Source organism: Psammomys obesus, unplaced genomic scaffold (assembly GCF_907164565.1).
Source record: "Psammomys obesus unplaced genomic scaffold, mPsaObe1.curated_primary_1811, whole genome shotgun sequence".
In the NCBI taxonomy this organism is placed as follows: domain Eukaryota; kingdom Metazoa; phylum Chordata; class Mammalia; order Rodentia; family Muridae; genus Psammomys; species Psammomys obesus.
The window spans coordinates 572,649-598,550 of NW_026592481.1; the positions used below are offsets into that span (position 1 = coordinate 572,649).

Here is a 25,902-nt window from a genome sequence, read left to right on the forward strand (position 1 = left end):
CTAAGGATCTCCCTGCAACATCTTCTATGCATGAATGAGAGCAGTGTCAGTAGGAAGAGCAAGCTACTAGTACCAACCAAGCCCAAGAATGAGAGAACTTAATACCTGAAACCAAATGGGAACAGCAGGGACAACAGTACCTACCTCCGAGGGCTGCTGGAATATTTACTCAGATGACCGCACAAAGGTGTTTCACCAGTGCCAGGCTTATCAGAGGAGTGCAGGAACTTTCTGTAGAATGAGAAAATAAAGTCTCTGTAAAGGGGCAATTTTACAGAAAGGTTCTTTAATGGCAATTTTTAAAAATACTCAAACTTAGAAACTGCTAGACGCAGACCTTCACTAGAAAGCCAACACACAAACACACCTCTTTAAAAATATTTCTTACTGTTTCTATGTATGTGTGCATTTATTTTGTGAGTGCATGCTGTGTGTGAGGGAGTGATGGCAGAGGCCAGAAAAGGAAGCTCGATCCCAGCAACTCCACCGAACCTATGGAAGAGTTATAGGCAGTTGTGCTGCACCTAACACAGGTGCTAGGAATTGAACTCAGGTCCTCTTGAAGAGCGGTAGGTGCTCTTATAGAATGTTCCATCTCTCTAGTCCCACCAATAGCCCACACCACCCTCACCACCATCACGCTTTTTAAAAGAAAAGGCATTTTTGTGAAACTTACATATAACAGTCCTTAACTTAGATATTCAGTCAATTAAAACGTAAGACTCTTTAAAATACTGACATTTTAGGATTAAGGATAAACCAGCAGCAGCTAACACTGATAGAGCCCTGTATGCCATATGCCCTGTGACCCATTTACTTACGTTCCTTGTCTGTGGTGGTTTGAATGAGAGCAGCCCCCAAAGGTTCACATGTTTGAATGCTTAGTCCTAGTAGATAGAACTGTTTGGTACAGCCTGGGAAGTGTGGCCTTGTGGGAGGAGATATATCACTGAAGATGGTTTTTGAGGTTTTAAAAGACCAGCCATTCCAGTTAGTCTCGCTCTCTCTTCTTCTGCTATGGATCAGATATAAGCTCTCACCTACTGCCCAGTGCCTTGCCTGCCTGCCTGCTGGGCTCCCCGCAATGATAGTTGCGAACTCACCTTCTGAAACTGTAAGGAATCCCCCAACTAAGCGCTTTCTTTTATAAGTTGCCTTAGTCATGGAGTCTCTTTACAGCAATACAAAAAAATTTAATCATACCTTTTTCTATCACTGCCGATAGGATTGAGAGAGGTCACATATGATGCAAGATCACACAGCTAGTAAAGTAGTTAAACTATTAATATGGAAGAATACTCCAAAGCCCAAGCATTTAACTCTATCTCACTGGGCCCATTCAAGTGCAATTGCCTTTCTTTCTTTCTTTCTTTCTTTCTTTCTTTCTTTCTTTCTTTCTTTCTTTCTTTCTCCTTCCTTCCTTCCTTCCTTCCTTCCTTCCTTCCTTCCTTCCTTCCTTCCTTCCTTCCTTCCTTCCTTCCTTCCTTTCTTTGTTTTCTTTTAGGGGTTTACTGTTATTCCTGTGGTTATAAAGGAAAGAGGTGTGGAAGCAGTAAGTCTTTCATTTCTTTGTTTTATTCAAGATCTGTAAAACAAGTTAATTTGACAGAACTAGTAAGCTAATCTGCCAAAATGTAACATAAAGTATGTTTGAGTAGTCTCTGGGTTTTCGTTGCGAGGCAGGGTCTCATGTAGCACAGGGTGGCACCAAACTCAGTACTTACTTAAGGGTGAGCTTGAAACTTCTGAGCCTCTTGCCTCTACCTCCCGAATGTCAAGGTTATAAGTGTGCACTGCTATGCACAGTCTTATGAGGTGCTGGGAATCAAACACAGGGCTTCCTCCATGCCACGCAAGACTCTACCAACTAAGCCACATCCCCAACCAAATGTGTTGTATTTAAAAAGTATGTTTTAAATGAAACATGAGTAAAATATCTGCAGCTTTCAGAATCTCCACAGAAGCCTTCAGTTTCATCAAATGGGCAAAAGTAGCTTTCCAAATATTTAGACAGCACCTGCTATGTGCCACAACTTAACAACACAAACCACACAGTTGTGCCCTGAGGGTAGCACCTACATGAACTTACAACTATAGCAGGTTCTACAAAAAAGGTACATACGACAGAGTACAACTACTCGCACTCAGCCAAAAACCAAAGCACAATTTGAAATATTACGGGGCACCCTGTCCACCATTTCCCCCAGTAAGTCAGGGGTACAATGTACAAATGTGAGGTTGCCTGCCAGTATCTCACAGAGCAGTATGTGATGCCAGCTACCATCAGGCCTTTACATACAACATAACCCCATAAACAAACACAAGCCAACTATTTTAAGTGCTGAGCTTCAAGAAAGAAAAAGGTGCCTTCCAGTACCAGAGGAAAGCTAGCTTGTGTCACCCTGTGTTAATGAGAGCCTGAGCATAGGTTCCCAGTGTGCTATGTTCCAACCATGTCTCAATGACCATTTTAGCCACATGTTGCCCTTAGGAAGCAGCCTTAACCAGTATCTGGCACTGAGGGAGAGTGTATCTGACTCATGTTAATACAGTGAGCTCAGAAAGAAAGGAGCAAGTGGGCCAACACGTACCAAGGCTCTGGCAGGGAACCCTAATGCTCAGCATGGACTGGGAGACCTTGAGGCAGGTGAAGAACTAAGGATAATGGGACTAGAGGTTGGGAATCCTCCATTGTCAGAGTCTTAGCAGCCACTAGAAGGATTTCTGCCTAGACTCTGAGAGATAGATCCCAGAAACGTACCTGGAAGATCTCAAGTGGAGTTAAGATGGCTACCTTCCAATCTCTGTCACACTGCCAATGGTGTCACAGCTGGTCTTAGATACCACAACTGAGATGGTTGTGTCTTGATTGACTGTCCCCAGTAAAATGTTCACCATAAATAAGATTTCCAGCTTCAGTCGGACATGGTGTCAAATACCTTTAATTTTGCCAGCTGGTGGGTGGTGCGCACCTTGAATACCAGCACTCAGGATGCAGAGGCAGGTAGATCTGTCAGTTCAAGGTCAGCCTGGTCTACAGATCGAGTTCCAGTACACCCAAGGCTACACAGAGAAAACCCTGTCTCAGAAAACCACACACACATGCACACAAAACACCTTCCATCTCCTTGTTGCTCGCTGCCACCCCAATCCCCAAATCCCTACCCCTTTTATTGGGACCTGACTAACTTTTAAAGTCATTTGTAAATATAGCTGGACCTCAACCCTTCTCAAATACTTCTAATTTTGACTAAACCTCTTAAGCTATGCTCCTAACATTTGCCATTCAGAATTTAGTAGTCAACATGTCTACCATGCCTTCTAATAAAAATGCTTGTTAAAAATATTCACAACATGCAAACATGTAGTAATGCCACTATAAAAATGCTCTTATTTGCTTGTCAACTTGAGACCCCCCCCCAAAAAAAAAAAAAACAGAAAAAGAAAAGTTCATATTATTCTCAATCTACCTTCTCCCAAAAATAAAGAAAATGATTGTTTGTTTAGTTTGGTTTTGGTTTTTTGAGACGGGGTTTTTCTGTGTAGCCTTGGCTGTCCTGGAACTCTCTGTAAACCAGGCTGGCCTCAAACTCAAGAGTTCTGCCTGCCTCTGCCTCCTGAGTGTTGGGATTAAAGGTAAACGCTACCACCTACCACCTGGCAAAATTTTGTTTAAAAAAAAAAAAAGGAAGTTTAGCTGAGCAAGTGGAAATTGTTTACTTAACTAGGGGGGTTGAAGAGATAGCTCAGCAGTTAAGAGCACATACTGCTTTCCAACCTCCCAAATCTGTCCAAATAGCTGCATAACTCACTGCTCCCATCCAAAGCTATCTTAGCCTTCAAAGGATTGACAATCTGCCTGGGCAGAGACTCTGGTCCAGGGGGCACATTCTTAGCACAATGACTGCAAAAGTCAGCCTCCTCAAAGCTTCAAAAACACTTACTCAAGGTTATCCCTTTTTGCACTTTCTCACTCCTGAAAATTGTAACTGAATTCATCACTCCTGATTTAAATTTAGGAAGTCCTTTCCTCTCCCCCAAATTCACAAGTTCCTTTTGTATTCATTCACCCTGAATGTCCTAATTACAGGCACAGCTACCATTTCACTTAATTTCATAGCTTAAGAAGCTGAGATTCATGGGGCTGGAGAGATGGCTCAGCAGTTTAGAGCACTGGCTTCTCTTCTAGAAGGCCTGGGTTCAATTCCCAGCACCGACATGGCAGCTCACACCTTTCTGTAACTCAAATTATGGGCTTCTGATTCCCTCACACAGTCATACATGCAGGCACAGCATCAATGAACATAAAATAAAAATAAATTATATATTAAAAAAAAGAAGTTGAGCTTCAGACAGGGCAGGATGGCACTTGCCTGTAAATCCCTGAACTCATGAACTGAAGACAGGTAGCTCACGAGTTCAGTGCCAGCCTGGGCTACTAGTGAGTTCTAACGACAGAGACGGGGTGAAAAGGAAGAGAAAGAGAGGGAGGGAGGGAAGGAAGGTAGGTAGGTAGGAGAGAGGGGAAGGAGAGAGAGGGGAAAGGGAGGGAGGTGAAAGGAAGGGATGAGGAGGAAAAGAGGAAAGAAGGGGGGGAGAAGAGAAGGAGGGAGGGAGAGAAAGAAAGACATGAACAAACAAGATGCAAGCCAGGGAAATTATGAAGTCTAATGAGTGCTATCACTAGAGCAAGAAGATAACAAAACAAGCAAAAACAAAGAAACCAGAACTAAGGGAAATACCACAAGAACAGGCCAAGACTTGGCCAGGCAAAAAAGATTATCCAGCACTAAATACTGCCTCACAGATAGGAAAAGTAAAATAAAACAAACTGTGGAAATCAAACCATAAGTAAACCAAACCAAACTATCATTCACAAAGCACATACTCTAAGTAACTCATTCCAGTAAGTACTCCTTCTGGAAAATAAAGCATCTAATTTAATAAAAAACATACATTAGTTTTTTTCATGAAAAAGAACACTCCTGTAGTTAGGTATGATAGGACAAAAGATTCAATTAAGCAACTAAATAGCTGATAATTCAGAGCTTCTTGTATTGCTGGAGATGTCCAATGAACATCAGGGCCAGTGAACATCTGAAATGTGATTAGTCAGCTTAGCTGAGTTTTTAATTTTAATTGAAGCATTTCAAAATAATGGCTACTGTATTAGACAATGGAGGTCTACAGTGTGGTGAATGAACATGAGAGGGGAATCCCATGTGGGTTCAGGATGAGTACAATAGTGTAACAGGAACCTGTACGCTTGAGCTTTATACTGGAAAGATTAGAAGCACTTTCACCAGATTTGTGGTGTGTATGTGTGTGTGAGGCACAGCCAACCTTGAATGCCATCCACCTCATTTAGGAGAGGATCTTCTCATTGTCCTAACAATTAGGCTAGACTTTCCAGAGAGCCCCAGGGATCCTATCTCTACCTCCCTAGTGCTGGGATTACAAGTACCTGGCATTTTTGCCTGGGTTTAAGAATCAAACTCAGGTCCTCATGATTGTAAGGTAAGCACTTTAACAAAAAAATAAAAATAAAAATAAAAACTATCTCTGCAGCCTCGGTTTCATTAGGTTCCTTTTTATCTTTCATAATTTCATACATATAAACATGCACTTATTATATACATATATCACTTTGATCATACTCTCTGCCCCGTCTGACGGCCCCTCTTGTATCCCTCTTCTTTTCTTTCTTCCTTTTCTTTGTTTCTCTTTTCTTTCTTTCCTTCTTTCCTTCCTTCCTTCCTTCCTTCCTTCCTTCCTTCCTTCTTTTCTTTTCTTTCTTTTTTTGAGGCCCACTTCATTTAATTAGTGTTGCCCGCATAAGAAAGAGTAGGAATAGTTTAACGGGGTTTTTTTTGTTTTGTTTTCAGATAGGGTCTCTCTATATATAGCCCTGGCTGTCCTGGATTTCACTATGTAAACCAGAGATATGACAGAGATCCTCCTGCTCTTCCATCTCTGAACACTGGGATTAAAAGTGTGCGCCACTATGCCCAGTTTATGGTTGGATATTGAGAAGTAAATGAAAACAGAAAGAAACGGAGAAAAGTCAGGGATAGTGGGAAGCTGGTGTGGTAACTAAGAACTGTAATCATAATATTTTGGAGACTGAGGCAAGAGGACTGCAATTTTGAGGCTAGCTTGGGATACAAAGCAAGACTCTAAGAAAAAAAAAAATACTGGAAATTATGGCTGAGTGTTTAAGGAAAAAAATTAAGTTATGAAAGGATGGATTTATACATGTATATTAGAAAAACAAAATCAGAAAAACACAAAGCAAATACGATCCATAACATACTGAAATGATCAAGATCATGCCATCTTGTCCTGAGTCTATTTTGTGTTTGCTTAGACAGTTCTCAGGCAACCTCTCAGCTTCACTAACAGTCATGTCTGCCTTAGCAATACATTTGAGATTTTCATGGCCTTGACCATGAAATAATCCAGATAATTAATGTAAACTAAACTTAAAGGTATCAAGTAAAAAATAATTGTCATATTATGTCTGAAATAACTACTATACTCTGACACTCATCTAACTTCGGTATGTTAGGTCTTTGTGATTTTCACTTTTAAAAAACGTTGTACCTAGCTGAACTCAGTGGCACATGCCTGTGATCCCAGTACTCAGGGAGGCAGAGGCAGTCAGATCTCTGAGTTTGAGGTCAGCCTAGTCTACAAAGCTAGTCCAGGACTGCCAGGACTGTTACACAGAGGAACCCTATCTCGAAAAAAAAAAAAAAAAACAAAAAAAAATGCTGTACCAACCAGGTGCAGTGGTGCAAGCCTGTCTCGGAGGCAAAGGTACATGATCTCTAAGTTTGAGGCTAGCTCCATCTACATAAGCAAGTTCCAAGGCAGCCAGACCTACACACAGAGAAACCCTATACCTCTGAGCTTATACCCAGAGACTTTGAGGCATAAGCCCACTCTTGGTAGCTGACTAATGAGAGATTTAGAGAGAACAGCTGTTTTAAGATTCAACTAGATTAGAGGCTTGAAAATTCCATCCTATATACAGAGTTGTCACCAGTCCAATGCCAGACACTGTAAGGAGCTCTTCATAAAGTTCTGCTTCCTGGATGTAACTGACACCTCTCCATAAGTGACACCTGGTTTAACCCTACTGAGATGCTGGGTTGGATTCTTCTCACAGGAAAGCTTTCTAAGCCTAGATTTACTCTACCCATCCCTGCCCATTTCCCTATCTGCCTCCACAGCAGATAAACTCTCTCAAGTTACACAGCTCCATTCCCTGGAACATCAGCAAGTCATCAGAAAATGACCACTACCAATCCAATGTCTTCTCTCCTCTCACATGAAAGAGCCTTCAGGCACACGGGGCACTACAGTGAATAAAAAGAGGAATAAAGGTTTTTTTGGTGTTATTGTTGTTTGGGTTTTTAATCTTACCAGTCTTTCACCTGTGACCGTGATAATAGACAGCAGCTTCCTTGAAGATGCACATGCCACAGAATCTCAGGATAATTACATGTTTTCTAAAGCAACTAAGGAAAGGGAGGCTCAAAGTATCTTGCTGGTACAGACATCTGCCCAGAGGCAAGGCGGGATCCTTCAAGTCTTAGTCAGGACTGGCCACACCCCATTATTGCATCAATGAGGCCTAAACTGCATAATAACCCCTCTCCCTCTTGAAAATGTTCTCCAAGAAAGCCCATGAAACTACTGACAAGAGAGTCTGCCTTTTATCTCACATTGTCAGCTTTCTTTAGGTGGCCCCCTTTCTTAACATTCTCTCAAAGAAGGTAATCTACTGAGGTTGAAGTCCATACTTCTTCCCATTGGCTATAAATACCAGTGGTTCCTTAAAGTCAACCTTCACCCTCTCCACATCAGGTTCTCACAGTCCAAGCCCTAAACTGCACACGCCTGTATTCCCAGCAGTCTGGGAGGCAGAGGCAGGCAGATCTCTGTGAGTTCGAGGCCAGCGAGGTCTACAAAGCAAGTCCAGGACAGCCAAGGCTACAGAGAAACACTGTCTCAAAAAGAAACCAAAAAAAACATGCTTTGTAATGACTCTTCAAATTCAGTATGTCAAACTGTGGTATTTATCCTTCCAATGCCTCTTTCTCATGTCTTATCCACCTGATTCAACCATGTAAAGAATTGTGTCTACTTCCTTCCCAACCCATTGCTGCTGTCTTACTAAGTCAAATGTCATGCTACAGCTCTCTCTAATCAGCTGTTCCTTACTATAATACCTATTAGGTATCTGTTTTAGTTTTTTCCCCTGTTGCTGAGAAAAAATACTCTGACAAAGGAAAATAAGGAAGAGTTCTTGTCTTACAGCTGAGGGAGAGAGAGGAAGGGACAGCACACCACAGTAGGGTAGTCAAGGCAACAAGAACCTGAAGTGGCTGGTCATATCACATCACAATAAGGAGCAGAGAGAGAGAGAGAGAGAGAGAGAGAGAGAGAAAATGAGAATATATGCAGTTCCCTTTCTCCACTTACACAGTTCAGGATCCCAACCAAAAAAATGAATGGTGCTACCCACAGTGCGGGGCTCCTCCCCTTCAGTTAAACAAGAATGTACAGAGGCCCATTTCTTAAAGTCATTCAATATTCTGTCAAGTTGACAACACTAACCATCACAGTATCTAAGACACATCTCCTTAAAAGCACCTGCAGATCAGACACTATACCCCATGCTTCACAGATCAACAGATGAAAGCTAACACAGATTAAATTATCCCAGTCTAGTGGTATCAAAAGTGGTATCTAGCGGTATCTTCACTCCTACCAAGTGACAGAAACAACTAAAAAAAAAGTACAAAGACAAAAACACACCAAGAAAAACCTATTTTGGATGCAAATGAGCAACAAAATTTAGAGAATGTCTGGCCAATGTGGCACACACCTTTGATTCCAGCACTCTCAGGAGACAGAGGCAGGCAAATCTCTGTGAGGTCAAGGCCAGACTGGTCTACAAAGCAAGTCCAGGATAGCTAGAGCTCTGCTACAGAGATACTCTGTCTTAAAAAAACCTAGACAGACAGACAGACAGATTTAGAGAATGGAAAGCTCACGCTACAGTTGCAGCAGTGTGAAACTCAAGAAGAAATGACTGTCAAGGAAACTGAACCATAGGACTGAAAAAGCACTGGCTAGCTCTCTAGCACTTTTCCAACCACCAAGACAGGCTGAAAGCTGGAGCACTCTGGGAAAGAACAGCCACCCTCCTACCACCCCACTTCCAGAACAAATGCATACACTAGAAAATGGGGAGAAAAAAGAGGTAGCAAAGCAGGGATGGTGGGGACAGTCTGCATAGGAAACCTGGCCTGTGTTTACATTCTGCAGCCCCTGCTCCCCAGCTTAGCAACTAAAATGTCAGTATTCCCAAACTGCAGGCCCAGGGAAAAAATTTACAGACTAACTGAAAGGGGTGTGGCAGGGAACTAAACAGCAACTTTAAAGCCTTTTACTTACCACCATTATAGTTCCTAAATTATGTGGCTTCATGTGAGTAGGGCAGGCTACTTGAAATGTTTAAAAGAAACAGAGTTGCTGGCATCCATATGGTAACATGTTCAAGGGAGTTCAGTTTCAACACTACATTTGCCCACATTTCCTTCTGGTGATTTCACTTTGTAAACTTGAGTTTGCCCAGAATCATTGAGGAGAAATTAAGTGCAGATTAAAAGGATGGCAGTTGTCTGCTGCTCCAAAACAACTATTTTTTTTTCAAACTGTATTTAAGAATATTAAGAGTTCATTCCAGACTACCCTGCTTTCACCAATGTGGGGCGCTAGCAGTTTCTTTGCGTTGACTTCCTACTATACTGTGTATGTATTCCAGGTTCGTTTACCAAATCAAACATACAAAATTGAAAACACAAAGACTACAGAGACCCTGTAGGCTGAAGACAGCAACCCAGAGATTTCCACTTGTTTTTATTTTGTTTTGGAGACATGGTCTCATGTTGCCCACCTGGCCTGGAACTTCCTACATTGCCAAGGAGGCCCTCCCTGGAAGTGCTGATCCCCCTGACTCTGCCTCCTAAGTGCTGGGATTACAGGCATGCACTACGATGCCTAGGCTTTTTGGCCCTGTTAGAATCATTTAGCATTCCTACCTTTTAGAGTTCTACTCAGCAAGATGGTGAAATAAGTGTGAGACCTTTTTCACATTTTTCTAACACTGCTAACACAGCTGCTTCTCACAGGCAACCTCCTGGAAGCTATCTTAAATTCTACAACCGAACCCTTAATCAAAATCACAAAAATCTAACCTCAGATTAAAACGGTTCAGCCCTAGCTGGGCTCAGTGGTGCACACCTACAATCTCAGCACCCCGGAAGACAGAGGCTGGTGGATCTGAGTTCAAAGCCAGCCTGGTTTACAAAGCGAGTCCAAGATAGCCAAGGCTACACAGAGAAACCTTGTCTCAAAAAAACAAAAATAAAAAAATAGTTCAGCTCTTATATACTCTTATATGCTGTTTTGCTACCCTTCACTTTTAGATTTTATTTTTTAAAATGGGGTCACATAATGAATGTGTAGAATCTTTCCATAGTTTCCCCAGTCCCTGTCTACACAAAGACAAACATTTATAATGCTTTTAGACTCAGACAAAATGGAGTCTGTGTCAAGAGTATAAAGCCAGGCCTGCCTGCTTCACTTCTACACTTTTTGAAACAGACTCCCTCTACCTCATATAGAGCTATTACCTTTTTTTTAACACTCACTGACTGTATCTCCATTCTACAGCTTCATATCGTCAGGGTCAAAAATTAACAAAAATGTAATGGAAAAATCCAGGATGTGGAAATACCCAGAGCACATCAGTTACGTACAGTATCAAGAGTCACACTGGGAAAGAGATTTCTCCTCCAAGTCATCTAACCAGCCCAGGCACTCTGAGGCAAAGCAGCCTTGGGACTGCCACAGGCCTGAAAACCCTCACACCTTCATACCTAGGTGGCTCCATGTATAAGGCTTCATGTATCCTGACTTTTCATTTGCTTCCACCCAACTCCCTGAGGCACTTTCTGACTCCAGTTCCCTTCCTCCCCAACAACCCTTTAATAAATGGCCTGTGTGGATGACCTGGTAGTCATAAACCCTGTTTTCTTATACTAGCTCTTATTATCTACATAGCTTTCAACTTAGCCTCACTGGGCACCACTTCTAATTGGCTTATTTCCTCCTGCTGCTTAACCAACTGCCCAGGGCAGAATTACTTGGCAGTTAATGATCTGCTGTTTCTACCTGATATATTATAAGCTCTTGCACACCTTAGCAAGTAATGTATCTTTTTTACAAAGAAAGAAATGTGGTGACTAGAGTAGCAAGACAAGTAATGACTGGGCAAGACTTCCTGGCACTAAGTTCTTTTGACCTTTCTCAGAAAAAAACAAACAAACAAACAAAAACCCCACATACCTTTGTTAGACTGCATGTGTCAGCAATCATTTTCAGATGATATGAAATTCAGCATTCCTGTACCCCCACCCACCCACACCCACACATCATAGCAGAGAGCATCTGGGAAGAGGTAGAGAAATCTATATTCATTAGCAAAGAAAAACACCATGCAGTGACAGAGTCAAAATCCAAAGCTTCAAAGCAGGGAGATGGTGCCATGGGTAAGAAAGCTTGCTGTGCAGGCAAGAGGCCCTGAGTTCAAATGCCCAGAACTCACAGAAAAAGCTAGATGTGGTCTTATGAACACTAATCACTCTAGCAATATAGGAGATGGAGACAGGATTGCTGCAGCTTACTGACCACCAGCCTAGTTCCAGGTTCAGTGAGAAATTGTCTCAGGGGAATATTCATGGAATACGGAATTGGACACTCCACATCCTTCTCTGACCGCGACATATACATGTACATATATACCATACACATATACTCTCACACCCACAAATAAGCCTATTACATAAATGTTTTCCCAGGAAATCCTAGAGATCCAACCCTTTTTGATATATATATACACACACACCCATCACCCACGCCAAAGGCTCACCAAACAGTAATAACTGACACTAGAATACAGCGTATATTTTGATAGGCCTGGTCTCAGACAAGGATGGAAAAAAACAGGCTGAAAAACACCAAAAAGAAAATTATGTGGGCTGGAGAAATGGCTCAGCAGTTACAAGTACTGCTGTAACTATTCACTGCTCTTTCCAAAGACCTGGGTTTGATTCCCAGCACCCACATTGCATCTCACAGCTATCTCTAGTTCCAGGGGAACCATTACCCTCTTCTAGCCTCCATGGACACTATGCATGAAAGCAGTACATAGACTCACATGTAGGCAAAATACCTATGCATATGAACACAAAAATAAAGCTTTAAAAGAAAATTATGCATATGCCATTTTAAATTTTTCATCATTTTATTTCTTGATTTCAACAATTAAACACTTGCCCAACTATTGTCTACTGAGGCTAACTTTAAGGAAGACTCTTATGATCATTAAGAATAGTTTCTCCAGGCAAGAGGACTACATTGGATTGTGAGTTGCAGGCCAGCCTCCTGGTCTTCAAAGTAAATCTGCAGCCAGCTGAAATTATGATGAGACCCTTTAATCCCAGCACTAGGGAGGCAGAAGCAGGCCTCTGTGAGTTTGAGGTCAGCCTGGTCTACAGAGTGATTTCCAGGACAGCCAAGGCACAGAGAAACTGTCTTGAAAAACTAAAATAGACAGACAGAGACAGATGAATAAATACACACACATGCCTAATTCAATTATACTATAAACCTTTAAAGAACCCAGGAGCTGTTCTCCACTTCATCTAAGCGTATCTAGAAAAAAATGCCAAACACATGTATTTATATGGCGGGTGTGGATGTGTTGTTTCCTTAATGGACACCTGACTTCTGTTCCTGAGTAGTCCAAGCAATAAATTCTGTTCTAGGACCATGTCAGAACCTGGTTTTATGATTTCAACTATATTGCAAGCTTCAGGAAGGTCAAAACTTTGCCACTACTCTGCCTTTCGGCCAGTGCCTTTGACTGGAATCTGACCGGGTGTTGAGAACATCTTTGGATGAATGGAATCATGAAAACAAAAGTCAACTGCAAAGGTTCCCAGTAGCTACTAAGTTTTTGCAACTTTTGTCTTAAAAAAGAAAAAAAAAATCTGAAACTGTATGTGGCATCCTGTAATCCCAGCATTTAGAAGGCTGAGGCAGTAGGATCAGGAGTTCAAAGCCAGCCTCTGCTAATCTGCTAAAACAGTAAGCTTGAGGTAGGCTTAAAACAAAAAGTTAGCCAGGAGGTGGTGGTGACACACACCTCCAGCACTTGGGAGGCAGAGGCAGTTGGATCTCTGAGTTCAAGGTCAGCTTGGTCTACAGAGTGAGCTCCTAGACAAGCAAGGATGTACAAAGAAAAAGAACAAACCCAAAAAACAAAAACATGAAACAACAACAACAACAAAAAAAAGGATTGTTACCAGGTATTCATATATCACTTAACAAAGAGAATTTTCACAAGCAAGGATGTACAAAGAAAAAGAACAAACCCAAAAAAACAAAAACATGAAACAACAACAACAAAAAATGGATTCTGTTACCAGGTATTCATATATCACTTAATAAAGAGAATTTTCCCCCAGCAAGCTTTTAACATATAAAAATGCTATCCTAAATAGTAAAATGACATTGTGCTTAAAGAACTACAGAAGACTGGTGTGACCTGGAGTATGAATCAAAAATGCTCGAACAGTTTTTTTCCCAAATATCCTGGGAGAATAAAATTGCCTCTATGCAAAACTACTACTCTAAAAAGCCCACAAACACGCTTTGAAAATCAGTGCTGCTCCCTCATTCCCTAGGAGACCTTGGAAAAGAGATCTAACCCTCCCAGGTCCTGGCAAACTCATTGGTAAAATAGAGCCATTGCTTTGTAACTACCAGGAAAATGAAAGGATGCACACAGAGTTCTGACAGAACAGAACAGAACAGAACAGAACAGAACAGAACAGAACAGAACCAGTTCAAGTGACCACAGAGGACTTTTCGAAAATGGTAAACAATTGAGGTTAAAAATATTGCTAAAACTAAGATAACTTTAGGCCTCCCAAGTACTATAGTATAAAATGGTAGTGGGATAGTGAAAATGTAAAGGATCAGGCTGGAAAAGAGAGAATACCTACCACCAAACTATTTACTTCTTTCTAGTCTTTGCTGTCTACTCTAATCGCCCAGAAAAATCAAACAAAAATATCCTTAAATCCCCCAAATGTTCTAAATAAATATGCCTTAAATCCCCCAAATGTTCTAAATAAATATGCCTCCAACCATAAAATGTTTCAGTACAGCAAGAGACTACAATGTACATGAAAGCCCCAAAAGGAAAAAAAAAAAAAAAAAACTACCATGCCACTATTAGATATGGCCCTCTTCTGTAAGTTCCTTGGAGTTCTATGCAAGTAGTGATAACGTCAAACTAAGCTTATAAAAGACAAAGTGAAAGCCCCTATCTGAGGGAAGAGCTGGGAATTTCCCACAGAGATAGAGATCTTTCTTAGCAAGCACAAGGCCCTGGGTTTGGTCTCCAGCAATGAAAGGAGGAAAGAAAAAAAAGTAAAAGAAAAAGGGAAACAAAACAGTCCTTAGTTGAAAAGCCTGGGTTTCCTTCAATTCTTGTTGAGATTCAAGCAGTGTAGGGATTTTCCATTGCAATGGAGCTAGCAAACAAAAAGACAAAACTTACACAAACGAAACCAAACAAAAAACAAATTCAGTCTGTTGATTTTCTGAGGACACTATGAAAAGACTAGTCACGTGCCAATTTTGAAACTTGCAGAAAAGTTATTCCTCAAAAGAAGTATGATCATGGGATGTGTCATCAGTTTAAAAAAAATAAATAAATAACATTCACCAACCATTTGTTCAGTACTTTAAAAGTCTCATCTGGTCTTTTCACTTATTAAGATGGAAGAAAGGAACGCAACCCTGAAACCTCAGCCAACTTCCCAACTGCCTACATGGTCTTTGCTCTGGCTTTACGTTCCCAGCTCCCTCACCTGCATGGGTCAAAGACTAGGGTGTCAAAGGCCACCAAACTCAAATAACACGAGCGTCCCTGCTATCCCCTGTATTAGTCACTCCAGCGCAAGGTCTGGTCTTGGGTGTGTAAATGTACCCGTGTGGTTAGGGGAAAGACTGGTCTATGTTTGTACCAGGTGTTTGCGTATTTGTCTGTGTGAGCCTCTCTCCACCAACCTATTGCTAAGTATATGCGGTATATCTCCTTCGCTGGGTTTCTTAAGGATTTCTCTTCCTCTCTGATGTGTCTTCGTGCCCGCGGGTGTATTATGTCCCAAGTCGTTGGGTGTGTGCCCCTCTTCCCCTGTGTCTGTACAAACCCGTCTTTCCTCCTACGTCAGTCATCAGGAGACTTGGGAACAAGACACCCAGGTTGCCCTGCAGTCTACAGATCCGCGCCAATTTGGCGCGCCCCTCGCCCCAGCGGCCCTCATCTCCTGCTGTGCGCGCCCTTGTCCCGCTCCGGCCCGGCCTCAAACGGAATACTAACTCCCACTCACCTTGCAGCCACACACAGGGCACCCCGGGAGCTGTTCGCCAGCCCGCCTGGGTGCAACCAGGGCAGAAAAAGGGCCAGAGATTCGGCAGCGTCGAGAGCAGTAACCAGCTCGAGCTCCTACAGCTAGAGAGACTTGGGCAGAAGGACCAACATGGCGGCCGGCCGGGGCGGGGCCGAAGCGGAGGGGCGGGGCCCAGGAATGTAGGCAGGCACAAAGAAGGAGGAGCCAGGAAATCTAGACTCTGCTCTCCCCACAGACTGCTTTGCAAAATCAGTTTTCCTTTGTGTCAGCTGCTGCTCTGGTGTTCCTGTCTGCGTTCGTTCCTTCTACCATGTTCACGAAATAGTTATTCTTAACGTTTAAAGTAGAAAGAGATCATATAAGTACGATGATATAACAGTACTGCACCATTTAAAAAAAGAACTCAACTGAGCAAAGAACAGGTAGATGGAAAAGAAATATGTTTGTGAGACTGTAGAATAATGAAAGTTTTTCTAACTAACTTTTTTAGGTTTTTCCTTGTTCCAGTACTGCCTCCTTAGCTCTAAATATAAAACAATAATGGCAAAATGTAGTATCAGAAATATTTGTATTTCTTTGCTTTGTAAAGGAAATTGGTTTCATAGATGGTAAAAATACAAGTACCTGGAGGAAGGATTCTTAGTTGGCTCTCCATATACTTTGTCGGGTAGATTATGTTTGTTTATTTTCTGGGAAGAAATTCATTTTTATGATTTGAGGGTCCACAATTTACATAAAGTCTGCTCTTTGGGAAGTCATTTTCAGGTAATAAATTTTCATCAGGCACCAGAAAAATTATAGTTAACCAAGAGTCTCACAAATATGATTTTAGAATAGTTGTGAAAATGAGGCACATCATAAAGATTGAGTGCCAGTTTGAATTTCAATGATTTTTTCATATTAAAAAAACCTTATCTTTATATGTGCAGAATATTTCTCCCAAGGAACACCGAGTAAGGGTTTATGATACGCAATTCTGTTGAAAATTTGAAGAAAGGGGCCAGAAAATAGCTGATATTACTAGAGTGCTCTACTAACATGCATGAAATCATGGGTTCCAACGTCAGCACCACATAAACTCAGCATCCTAGAGTTAGACACAGAAGCTCAAAATCATCATGCTGTATCATGAGGACAAGGCCAGCCTAGGATACATGAGACCATCTCTAAGGGAGGAAAAAAAAAAGATTATATTTTTCATATACTAGGAAAAATAGAATACAATATATTATCTATGATTTGCTAATTTACTTAAATCTAATGGGCTTGGGGTTACATTTGGGCATATTTTATGGAGATTTTTTTCTATTTTCAGTACAGGTATACATTGTCAGTATTCCAAATCAATGTGATACTTCTGCAGTTTGCCTAGAAACTAAGGCAAGCATATTTCTCACAGTAAAACACTTTCTGATACTAAAATAAAATTGAAGTTGGATGATTTCAATAGATAAGTACCAGAACTCTGCTGAGTCTAAAAAGTAAATTAAAGGGGTTACAGGGTGTAACTAAGTGGTATTTCTTTAGCATATAAAAGAGTCTAGTTATAACTCACAACACTAAAAAAAAAACTTTTTGGTTTTTCTTTTCAGAACAAGATTTCTCTGTGTATTCTTGGTTCTCTTGGACTCACACTGTAGTCCAGACTGGCTTCAAACTCAGTTATATGGCTCTTTCTGCCTCCCAAGTACTGGGATTAAAGGCATGTGCCACCACCACCTCCCAGGTAACTACAAAACTTTTTAAAGGAAAATTCAAAGCCAAAAATGAATGAGCACACCATTTTACTTTTTTCCCCAATATGATTTTTGTTATTGACATTTCAGGATTGGCAAATGATCAAATTAATAACAATGCACCTAGGTCAGAAAAATATGTTCTTGAAACTAGCTTTGATTTCATGAGGACCAAAGCAAGGGACATTGATGGGGTTGGAAAGGTACAGTAGAAGAAGGGTTAAGAGAAGTAAATCTGCTGGTAAGTCCATGTCATTTTGCTTGGGTGATTCTTACTTCATTCAAATGTCCTGAAATTTATAATGAACTTTGTGGTTTTGTTTATGTTGTTTTCATTTTGGAGAATTCTTTTTTGTTGTTGTTTGCTTTCAATGTACTGTGCAATTTCAATTTGTAAACAGCCATTTTTCAATGATAGCATGGGACTGCCAGTTCTCTCTGCTTAGGAATTTCTGTGTCATCAAAGCCAAGATGGTTGCTCTGCTGAGAATCTGGTCTGTACATTCTGTGCCCTTCGGCATCCACCTCTTCAAAGATGTAGCCAGGGGGTTCCAAGTATGAAGCTGGGCACCTTAGAATGCCCTTAGAAGTAAAACTAGTAGAATACGTGGTCTGACCTTCTAGAGGGATGTTTTTAGGAGGGCCAGACCACGGGGGCTTGCAGCTTTTCATATTGACAGGTACAAAGGGTACGTAGTGGGCACGGTTGGTGGTCAGGCAATCCATAGGCTGATCCGATAATTTCAGCTGTGGAGCGGGTTTGATCAGTTCTCTGCGGGTGGTGGTGCAGGGTTTGTAATCTTCTCTATGTATGGTGGAGCCTTCAAAGCGGTCAGCCTTCTTCAGATGGTCAACTGGGCGGCAGGGCTGGACAGGAACACTAGAATGGCACCGGTAGTCAGCTTGTGCAATTGTCATCAAATCCATCTCCCCTTCAGGTGGGATGTAGGGTTCGGGCTCTTTGGGAACTCTCTGGGATATTGGCCACACTTGAAATTTGTCTCGAAATTCGGTGTTGAATAGCAAGGGTATGTCTAACCCAAAGTGCCTGGATGTAGGTTTCCAGATCTTGGCAGGCTCTCCCTTCAAACCCTTGTAGGAATCCCTGTGGGTGGTAAGGTCATCAAAAGGGAACTCACTTGGTTTATACTTCTCTCCCCCGTACACACACCGCCTCGCCACAGGATAGGACACATAAGTCGACCTGTAGCTTGTCGTATTCTCCATGGGGCAGTTGCAGAGCTTGAGCACAGATGGAGGTTTGGGACTCACGGTAGCCACAACATGTTTAACGGGATAATCATCCTGGTGTGTGGTTCTATGAACGAACCTGCACAAGGAAGGAAGGTATGTTGGCGATGGACGAATCGAAGGTCGTTTCTGCTGGTTCCAATGTAAATAATGCGCTTTGTAGGTAGGCTCGCCATCCATTTTGTCTCTACACGGCTGGTTGTTGTCTCGAGGTTTGATGGGGCTCACTCGACTGACAGGGAAGAAGTCGTAGTGTTGATTATAGGTTGTGAGGAAATCCATTTTGTCTTCCTTTGAAGTGAACTTGTGATGTTGGTGTTTCACTAGTGCGGGTACTAGTTCTGTGTCGTAGGCCTTGAAGTCTGCCTTTGTTGTGGTCAGACCTTCCATGGGTATAGTATGTTTCTGGTACTCCGCTTTCGGTTTGAAGGACTCTCGAGGCGCGAAACAATGGTAAGGTGAATACTTCTCGGTGTATTCGGAGAAAAAACATGGTTCCTCTGTCTTCTCATAAATCTTGGTAGGGAGGTGTGGGCAGCGATGCATGCCGCAGGAGCAAAGGTTGCAGATGCACTTGCGATCCATGAGTGCCACTCTCCTGACAGCAGCTCACCTCATACTCCTGGACATGAGCCTCCTCATGCACCTCCCACCACGTCTCAAGAGGCTTGGCAAACCCAGGTCTCCTCTTGAAAGAAAACTTAAGTGGCCTGCTTCCACAGTCCCAGTCCGTTTTCTCTGTTTCCTTACCAAAAATTGCCTTGCCCTGTTTCCTTCCCGAAATTCGCCTTGCAAGAGCAAAAAAATCACCAAGCCCACACCGTGCCGGCCTGGCTCACCTCCACTGCGCAGGATCCAGAGTGTCTGGCCAGTTGTGCTAAAGCCCCCGGAAGCCACGGGGCCCAGACTGGCGGTCCTCTGTGACGTCTCTAGGCCTTAAAGGAGTGGCAATGCTGGCACAAGAACGTCGTGTAAGGTCAAGAAATTTCCATTGTCTCACTGGTAGGCCCACCACAGGGCTTTTTCCATCGGGTCTTGGAGGAAAGATGGACTTCACTTTCTTAATCATATTTCTAATAGGCTAACGACTGTTCCTTAGTGAGGATATAAAAGATGTCCATCACTGTAGGAAATTCCTTTGGGCAGCACATGCCTATGATCCCAGCACTCAGGGAGGCAGAGGCAGGTGGATCGCTGTGAGTTAGAGGGCAGCCTGGTCTACCAAGCAAGTCCAGGACAGCAAAGGCTGCATAGAGAAACCATGTCTTGAAAACAGCAAGAACAAAGCAAACAACAACAATAACAGAAAACCCCACCCAATTTAGTAAAAGAGACAAGATATCAGTATAAATGATGAGGACATTACATTTAAATGGTGAATAAACTTGAAACAAATCAGAAAAGTTATTAGGTGATAGAGGAAATGGCCAGAGAAAGCTTAAGGTGACATTTGAACCAGGGCTTGTGAAAAAGTAAGTTAAGTCCTTATGATTTTGGTTAAGCACATTCTGAGACAAAGCAACCGCTAGTGGTAGGAGTGTGCCTAGCACAGCTGAAGGACATCAAGGAGGCCAATTTGAACAGTTTCAGTTCACAGTAAGGAATATGGGGGCTGGGGGTGATGATATAGTTGGCAAGGAGCTTAGAAAGGTAATAAGTAAGGGTACATTAGGGAGGTTTTGAAGGCCACTGTAAGTATTTTGACTTTCCCTTGGAGACAGGAACCAACAGAGTTTGAGCAGAAGAATGACATGATCTTATTTGCATACATCATTTTATGAACATTTTGTCTGTTGTAACATGGCCCTAGACCTTAGGAAGCCTCCAAATCTTAGTACAACTGACAACACAACTGAATGGAAGTGCCATTCAGGCTGTAAAACAGCACGTAGATAAATGAAAACAAAGCCCATAGTTTTGAAAACGTTTCTAAATGTACTAACTTTGGTTTTTGGCTTCTTTAGTTCCACTCCTGGCTAACTGAAGCATGTCAAACCAGGACATGGTTTTTATGTTTAAAAGTTCCTCCTGAGAAAACCTTGTGGCTACACTGGGATCCTGAACATTCAGTGTAGTTGCCAGCCAGCTAATAAAGATGTTCTGTATTTGCAAGCAGGCCTCTCTGGTGGATACCCCACAATAGTTGTGTCTAAAACATACTTTGGAAACAATAGAGTATGTGTCTGACAATCTCTTGGCCAGTTGCTTGTCTATAATGACTAGTCATCCATGTGATAATTACTCACCTATATGAGGATGATGCTGTCTTGGAAGCAGTATGGTCGCAGAGAAGACAATACAAAGTCAGTTTCTAGATTTTCTTTGGTGCTGGAAATCAAGGGCCTCATGGATTGCAAACATGTACTGTATCAGTGAGCTTTACCATTTTCACAAATATATATATATGCACATATAAAACAAATATAGATGTATGTTTGATTTTTTGTTTTGTTTAGGGGGGGCTTGTTTTCTTGTTGTTTTGAGACAAGGTTTCTCTGTGTAGCCTTGACTGTCCTGGAGCCCCGGCTGCCTCAAACTCACAGTAATCCTCCTGCTTCTGCCTCCCTGAATGCTGGGATTAAAGGCATGCGCTGTATGGCTTTTTTTTTTTTTTGATGTTGTTTTTGTTTAGACAGCATTTCATGTAGCCTATCCTATCCTCAAACTCACTATGTAACCACGGATGATATTCTGCCTCTCCACCTCTGAAGTGCTGAGATTATGGGTATGTGCTACTATGTCCAGCTCCTTTAAAACAAAACAAAAACTCAAGATTTCTTTGTATTATTTAAAATTATGTAAGGGAATGTGTGTGTGGGGTCTATGTGTGTGTGTATGGGGGACTGCATGTGAGTAATGTGCACATGAGTGAACACGGCCTTGGATGCCAGAGGCATCTGATACCATGGAGCTGGTTGTGAGTCACTTGATGTGGATTCTAGGAACAAAACTTGGGTCTTCTAGGAAAGCAGCTCCAGGACAGTGAAGGCTACACAGAGAAACCTTGTGTGTGTGTGTGTTTGTTTGTTTGTTTTTGAGACAAGGTTTTTCTATGTAGCCTTGATTGTCCTGGAACTCACTCTGTAGAGCAGGCTGGCCTGGAACTCACAGCGATCCACCTGCCTCTGCCTCCTGAGTGCTGGGATCAAAAGCTTGTGCCACAGCCACCTGGCCGATAGCAAGCACTTTTACCTGCTAAACAATTTCACTGGCACTTAACACACTATCAGTGCAACAACTCAATAGTTGTTGAATTTATGTTTGTTTTTTTTTTTTTTTTGCTGATATTGAGGATTGAACCTCGGATATCATGCATGCTAGTAGCTCTACCACAGCTGCATCCTCAGCCATAACTTTTTTTTTTTGAGAAAGAACTTATGGCTTGAACTTGCTATGTGCCTGAGGATGGCCTTAAACTTCTGATCCTTTTCCTTCTAAATGCTGAGATTACAGATAGGTGACACCAAACCAGGCTGATGTGGTGCTGAGGATTGAACCCAAGGCCTCGTGTATGTTAGGCAAGCTCACTACCAAAAGAGCTACATGCCCAGCCTTCTTGAGACCGTTTGTTTTTGGTTTTTTTTGTTTTGTTTTTCAACACAGGGTTTCTCTATGTAATAGCCCTGGCCATCACAGGACTTGCTTTGTAAACCAGGCTGGCCTTGAACTCATAGAGATCCACTTGCTTCTGCCTCTCAAGTGTTGGGATTAAAGGTGTGTATCATCATGCCTGGTGTGTCTCTTTAGTATATACAGTGCACAGTTGCTATCTAAGGTCACCCACCAGGCACTATGAAAACCAGACTTCTTTCTCCTGTCTACAATTCAGTACCATTGACCAAAAATTTTAAGGCATTTTTTAATTTATTTATTTATTTATTTATTTATTTATTTATTTATTTATTTATTTTATTTGTATGTTTGTTTGTTTGGAGACAGGGTTTCTTTACGTAGCCCTGGCTATCCTGCAACTCACTATATATACCAGGTTGCCCTACAATGCACAGAAACCCACCTGCCTTTTCCTGCCTGCTGGGAATAAAGGCATGTGCACACCAGGTTAAAGCGTAGTTTTATTATTTCTCAAAAGTCCTGTGTTCTTTTTTAAAAAATAATTAATTAATTATTACAATTTATTCACTTTGTATCCTGACTATAGCTCCCTCCTCTGTCTCTTCCCAATCCTACCCTCTCTCCTTCTTCTTCCCCTATGCCCCTTCCCTAGTCCATTGATAGGGGAGGTCCTCCTCCCCTTCTATCTGACCCTAGACTATCAGGTCTCATCAAGGCTGGCTGCTTTATCTTCCTCTGTGGCCTGGCAAGGCTGCACACCCCAGGGAGAGGTGATCAAACAGCCAGCCACTGAGTTCATGTCAGAGACAGCCCCTGTACCCTTTATTAGGGAGCCCACTTGGAGACTGAGCAGGCTATGGGATTCCTCTGAACAGGGGTGTCTAGGTCCTCTCCATGCATGGTCCTTGGTTGGAGTATCAGTCTCTGCAGGTCTCCCTGGGTCCAGGTATTTTTGGCTCTGTTGTTCTCCTTGTGGAGTCCCAGTCCCCTCCATGTCTTTCTATCTACCTCTTCTTGCATAAGGTTTCCAGCACTCTGCCCAAAGCTTGGCTATGAGTCTCAGTCTCTTCTTTGATACCCTGGTGGGTAGAGCCTTTCAGAGGCCCCCTATGGAAGGTTACTGTCATGTTCCCTGTCTTCTCATACTTCCAATGTCTATCCTGTTTGTCCTTCTGAGTGAGGTTTCAGCCTCTTCCATAGGGTCCTTCCTTATTGTTTAGCTTCTTTAGGACTATAGACTTTGGAAATCAATCTGGTGCTTTCTCAAAACTAGGAATAGTGCTACCTCAAAATCCAACTATGCTCCTCCTGGGCATATATCCAAAAGATGCTGAACCATACAACAAGGACATTTGCTCAACTATGTTCTTATCAGGGTTATTCTTAATAGTCAGAATCTGGAAACAACCTAGAGGCACCTCAACGAAAGAATAGTTACAGAAATTGTGGTACATTTACAAAATGCAATACTAGTCAGCAATTAAAAACAAGGAAATCATGAAATTTGCAGGGAAATGGATGGAACTAGAAAAGATCATCCTAAGTGAGATAACCCAGAAGCAGAAAGACATACATGGTCTATACTTGAAAGATCCCCGGAGGGTATCTTCCGTCAGAGAGACCCCCTCCCAAGGATCAACGAGGCCATTCGGATGCAAACAGCAAGAGGCTTTTATTTTGATACTCGGGTACCCGGGGCGAAAAGTCATTCGGAAGACTTCTGCGCCCCCTAGATGGGAAGCTGGGGTTTTTATAGGGTTTTAGAGGCAGAAGCACTGGTACAGAAACGAGAGGGCATGGTTACAGGGGGCTGATTGGTACGTTTACACGAGACCACAATTTGCTTCAAAGTTTGGCAGGGGCACCAAGATTCCAGGAACTGGGTGGTCAAGGGGGGTAGGATGACCCCTTGACGTGGCCCGCCACCTGTTATTTTGTTTTTCCCTATCTTAGCTGAAACAGTCTCACAGATATCTATGAGAGTGATTAACACAAACTGTTTTTAGTATGACTGGGGCAGCCTGACCACAGATATCCCAAGTGGGTGACACAGCTAGGATTTCTCAGTAATTTTCCAGTTTCTCATCTGGCCTTCAGAGTTTTACAAAACAGTGGTGTCTCACAAAATGGCATTAGCTATGTTTAACTTAGTGTGAGGCTGGGGTCTTTCATACTCACTTATAAGTGGATATTAGCCATATAGTATAGTATAAACATACTGAAGTCCTGTGTTCTTTAAACACTTCATCTTAAAACATATTCACTAAAGTTATATAGAAACTCTCTACTCAGCCATTTGTAAGATTTCCCAAAGCTGTGAGCAAAAATCCCATTTACTGAATGGAAACAAAACTGCAGAAAAACAAACCTTTTGCCTGAAAAAGACACTAAAGCTAAGAAAAAAACAAGCCAGCCTCATGAATACCAAGACACAGTTCACTTAAAATGTGGAGCCTTTGCTGTTAGACACGGTTAGATAGAGACTCCAGCTTTCTTCCACTGGGCTATGCATGAGTTCAGCTGTCAAATAAGAAGTATGTGTGATGCAAATTGGATAAGTGCCATATTGTGGCCAAGGAAGGAAAACTGAAACCATTTTTGTCCATTTGGGTCTTCCATCATTAAAGGCAGTGGTTCTCAATCTGTGGGTCACGAACCCATTGGAGGTGAAATTACCCTTTCACAGGGGTGGCCTAAGACCATCAGAAAGCATGGATATTTATAATTCATCACAGTAGCAAAATTACAGTTATGAAGTAGCTACAAAAATAATTTTATCGTTGGGTGGTCACCAGAACATGAGGAACTGTATTAAAAGGTTGCAGCATTAGAAAAGCTAAGAACCACTGGGTTAAGGAGAGGCACAGTAGGTGGAATCTAGTCAGATGATTCACGGCCTCATGGGTACTTTGTTTCAATCCACAAAGGTAAATTTGGTGAATTATGATGTCATTTGGCATCTTATATAAGCAGCTGCATCTGTGTGTACATAATTTCAAAAGTTATTATATTCTGAAGATTAAAACATGGTTTCTATGACATGGACTATATTGCCTGCTTTCTGATCACTTCCCCCTGATAGGACTGCCCTACCAGGCCACAGGGGGAGAAGATGAGCTCAGTTCTCATGAACTAGATGAGCTGGGGTGTGTGTGTGGGGGAGGGTTCCTTGTTAGGGGACGGGGTGCAGGAGGGAGAGAGGGAATTGGGAGGAGAGGAGGGAACTATGACAGATGTACATTGAATAATTAATTAAAAAGAAAAAAGTAGTTTCTAAATAAATAGAATTTTAATTTGTTTCTTGTTCTGTAATTTTTTTGAGACAGGGTTTCTTTGTGTGGCTGTCCTGGAGTCCTGTTGTAGGCCAGGCTGGCCTCAATCTCACAGAGATCTGCCTTCCTCTGCCTCCCAGAGTGCTGGGATTAAAGGCATGTGCCACCATGACTGGCCGTTCTGTAACTTTTCCATGCCTGTATTAGATTTTTAGAAATGTGTCATCATTTGAAAAGGATTAACAGGGGTAAGGATGTGGTTCAGTCAGTAAAACATTTGTCCAGAATGCACAAAACCCTGGGTTCAATCTCCAGTACCCTATAAAATCAAGCATGATGATACATGTCTATAATCCTAGCACTGGGGTGGTGAGAACAGGAGGATCAGAAGCTCAAGATCATCTTGGGTTATGACTAGTGAGTTTAAACCCAGCCTGGTCTATATGAGTTTCTATCTCAAATGATGATGATGATGATGATGATGATGATGATGATGATGATGATGAT

At 42.1% G+C, this 25,902-nt stretch overlaps 2 protein-coding genes across 2 annotated transcripts in view; both read right to left on the reverse strand.

The window, feature by feature from the left end:
• The window catches only part of Rab9a (RAB9A, member RAS oncogene family), a 21,365-nt gene extending 5,663 nt beyond the window's left edge, over positions 1-15,702 (reverse strand). Inside the window, exons 1-2 of the mRNA XM_055613369.1 lie at positions 15,543-15,702; positions 145-231 (exon numbers count right to left, since the gene is read on the reverse strand). The gene's annotated coding sequence lies outside the window, so the exon portion shown is untranslated. The remainder of the gene's footprint in view (positions 1-144; positions 232-15,542) is intronic.
• Positions 15,703-17,707: 2,005 nt separating this feature from the next.
• Positions 17,708-19,138, reverse strand: LOC129681437 (stabilizer of axonemal microtubules 1-like). Its single transcript, XM_055613356.1, has one exon. The coding sequence runs from the start codon at positions 19,133-19,135 to the stop codon at positions 17,708-17,710; it is 1,428 nt and encodes a 475-aa protein (XP_055469331.1). The 5' UTR covers positions 19,136-19,138.
• Positions 19,139-25,902: the final 6,764 nt, after the last annotated feature.

Excerpts from the sequence above, each read along its gene's own strand:
- LOC129681437 (XM_055613356.1), bottom strand. The coding sequence starts at position 19,135 with ATGGATCGCAAGTGCATCTGCAACCTTTGCTCCTGCGGCATGCATCGC.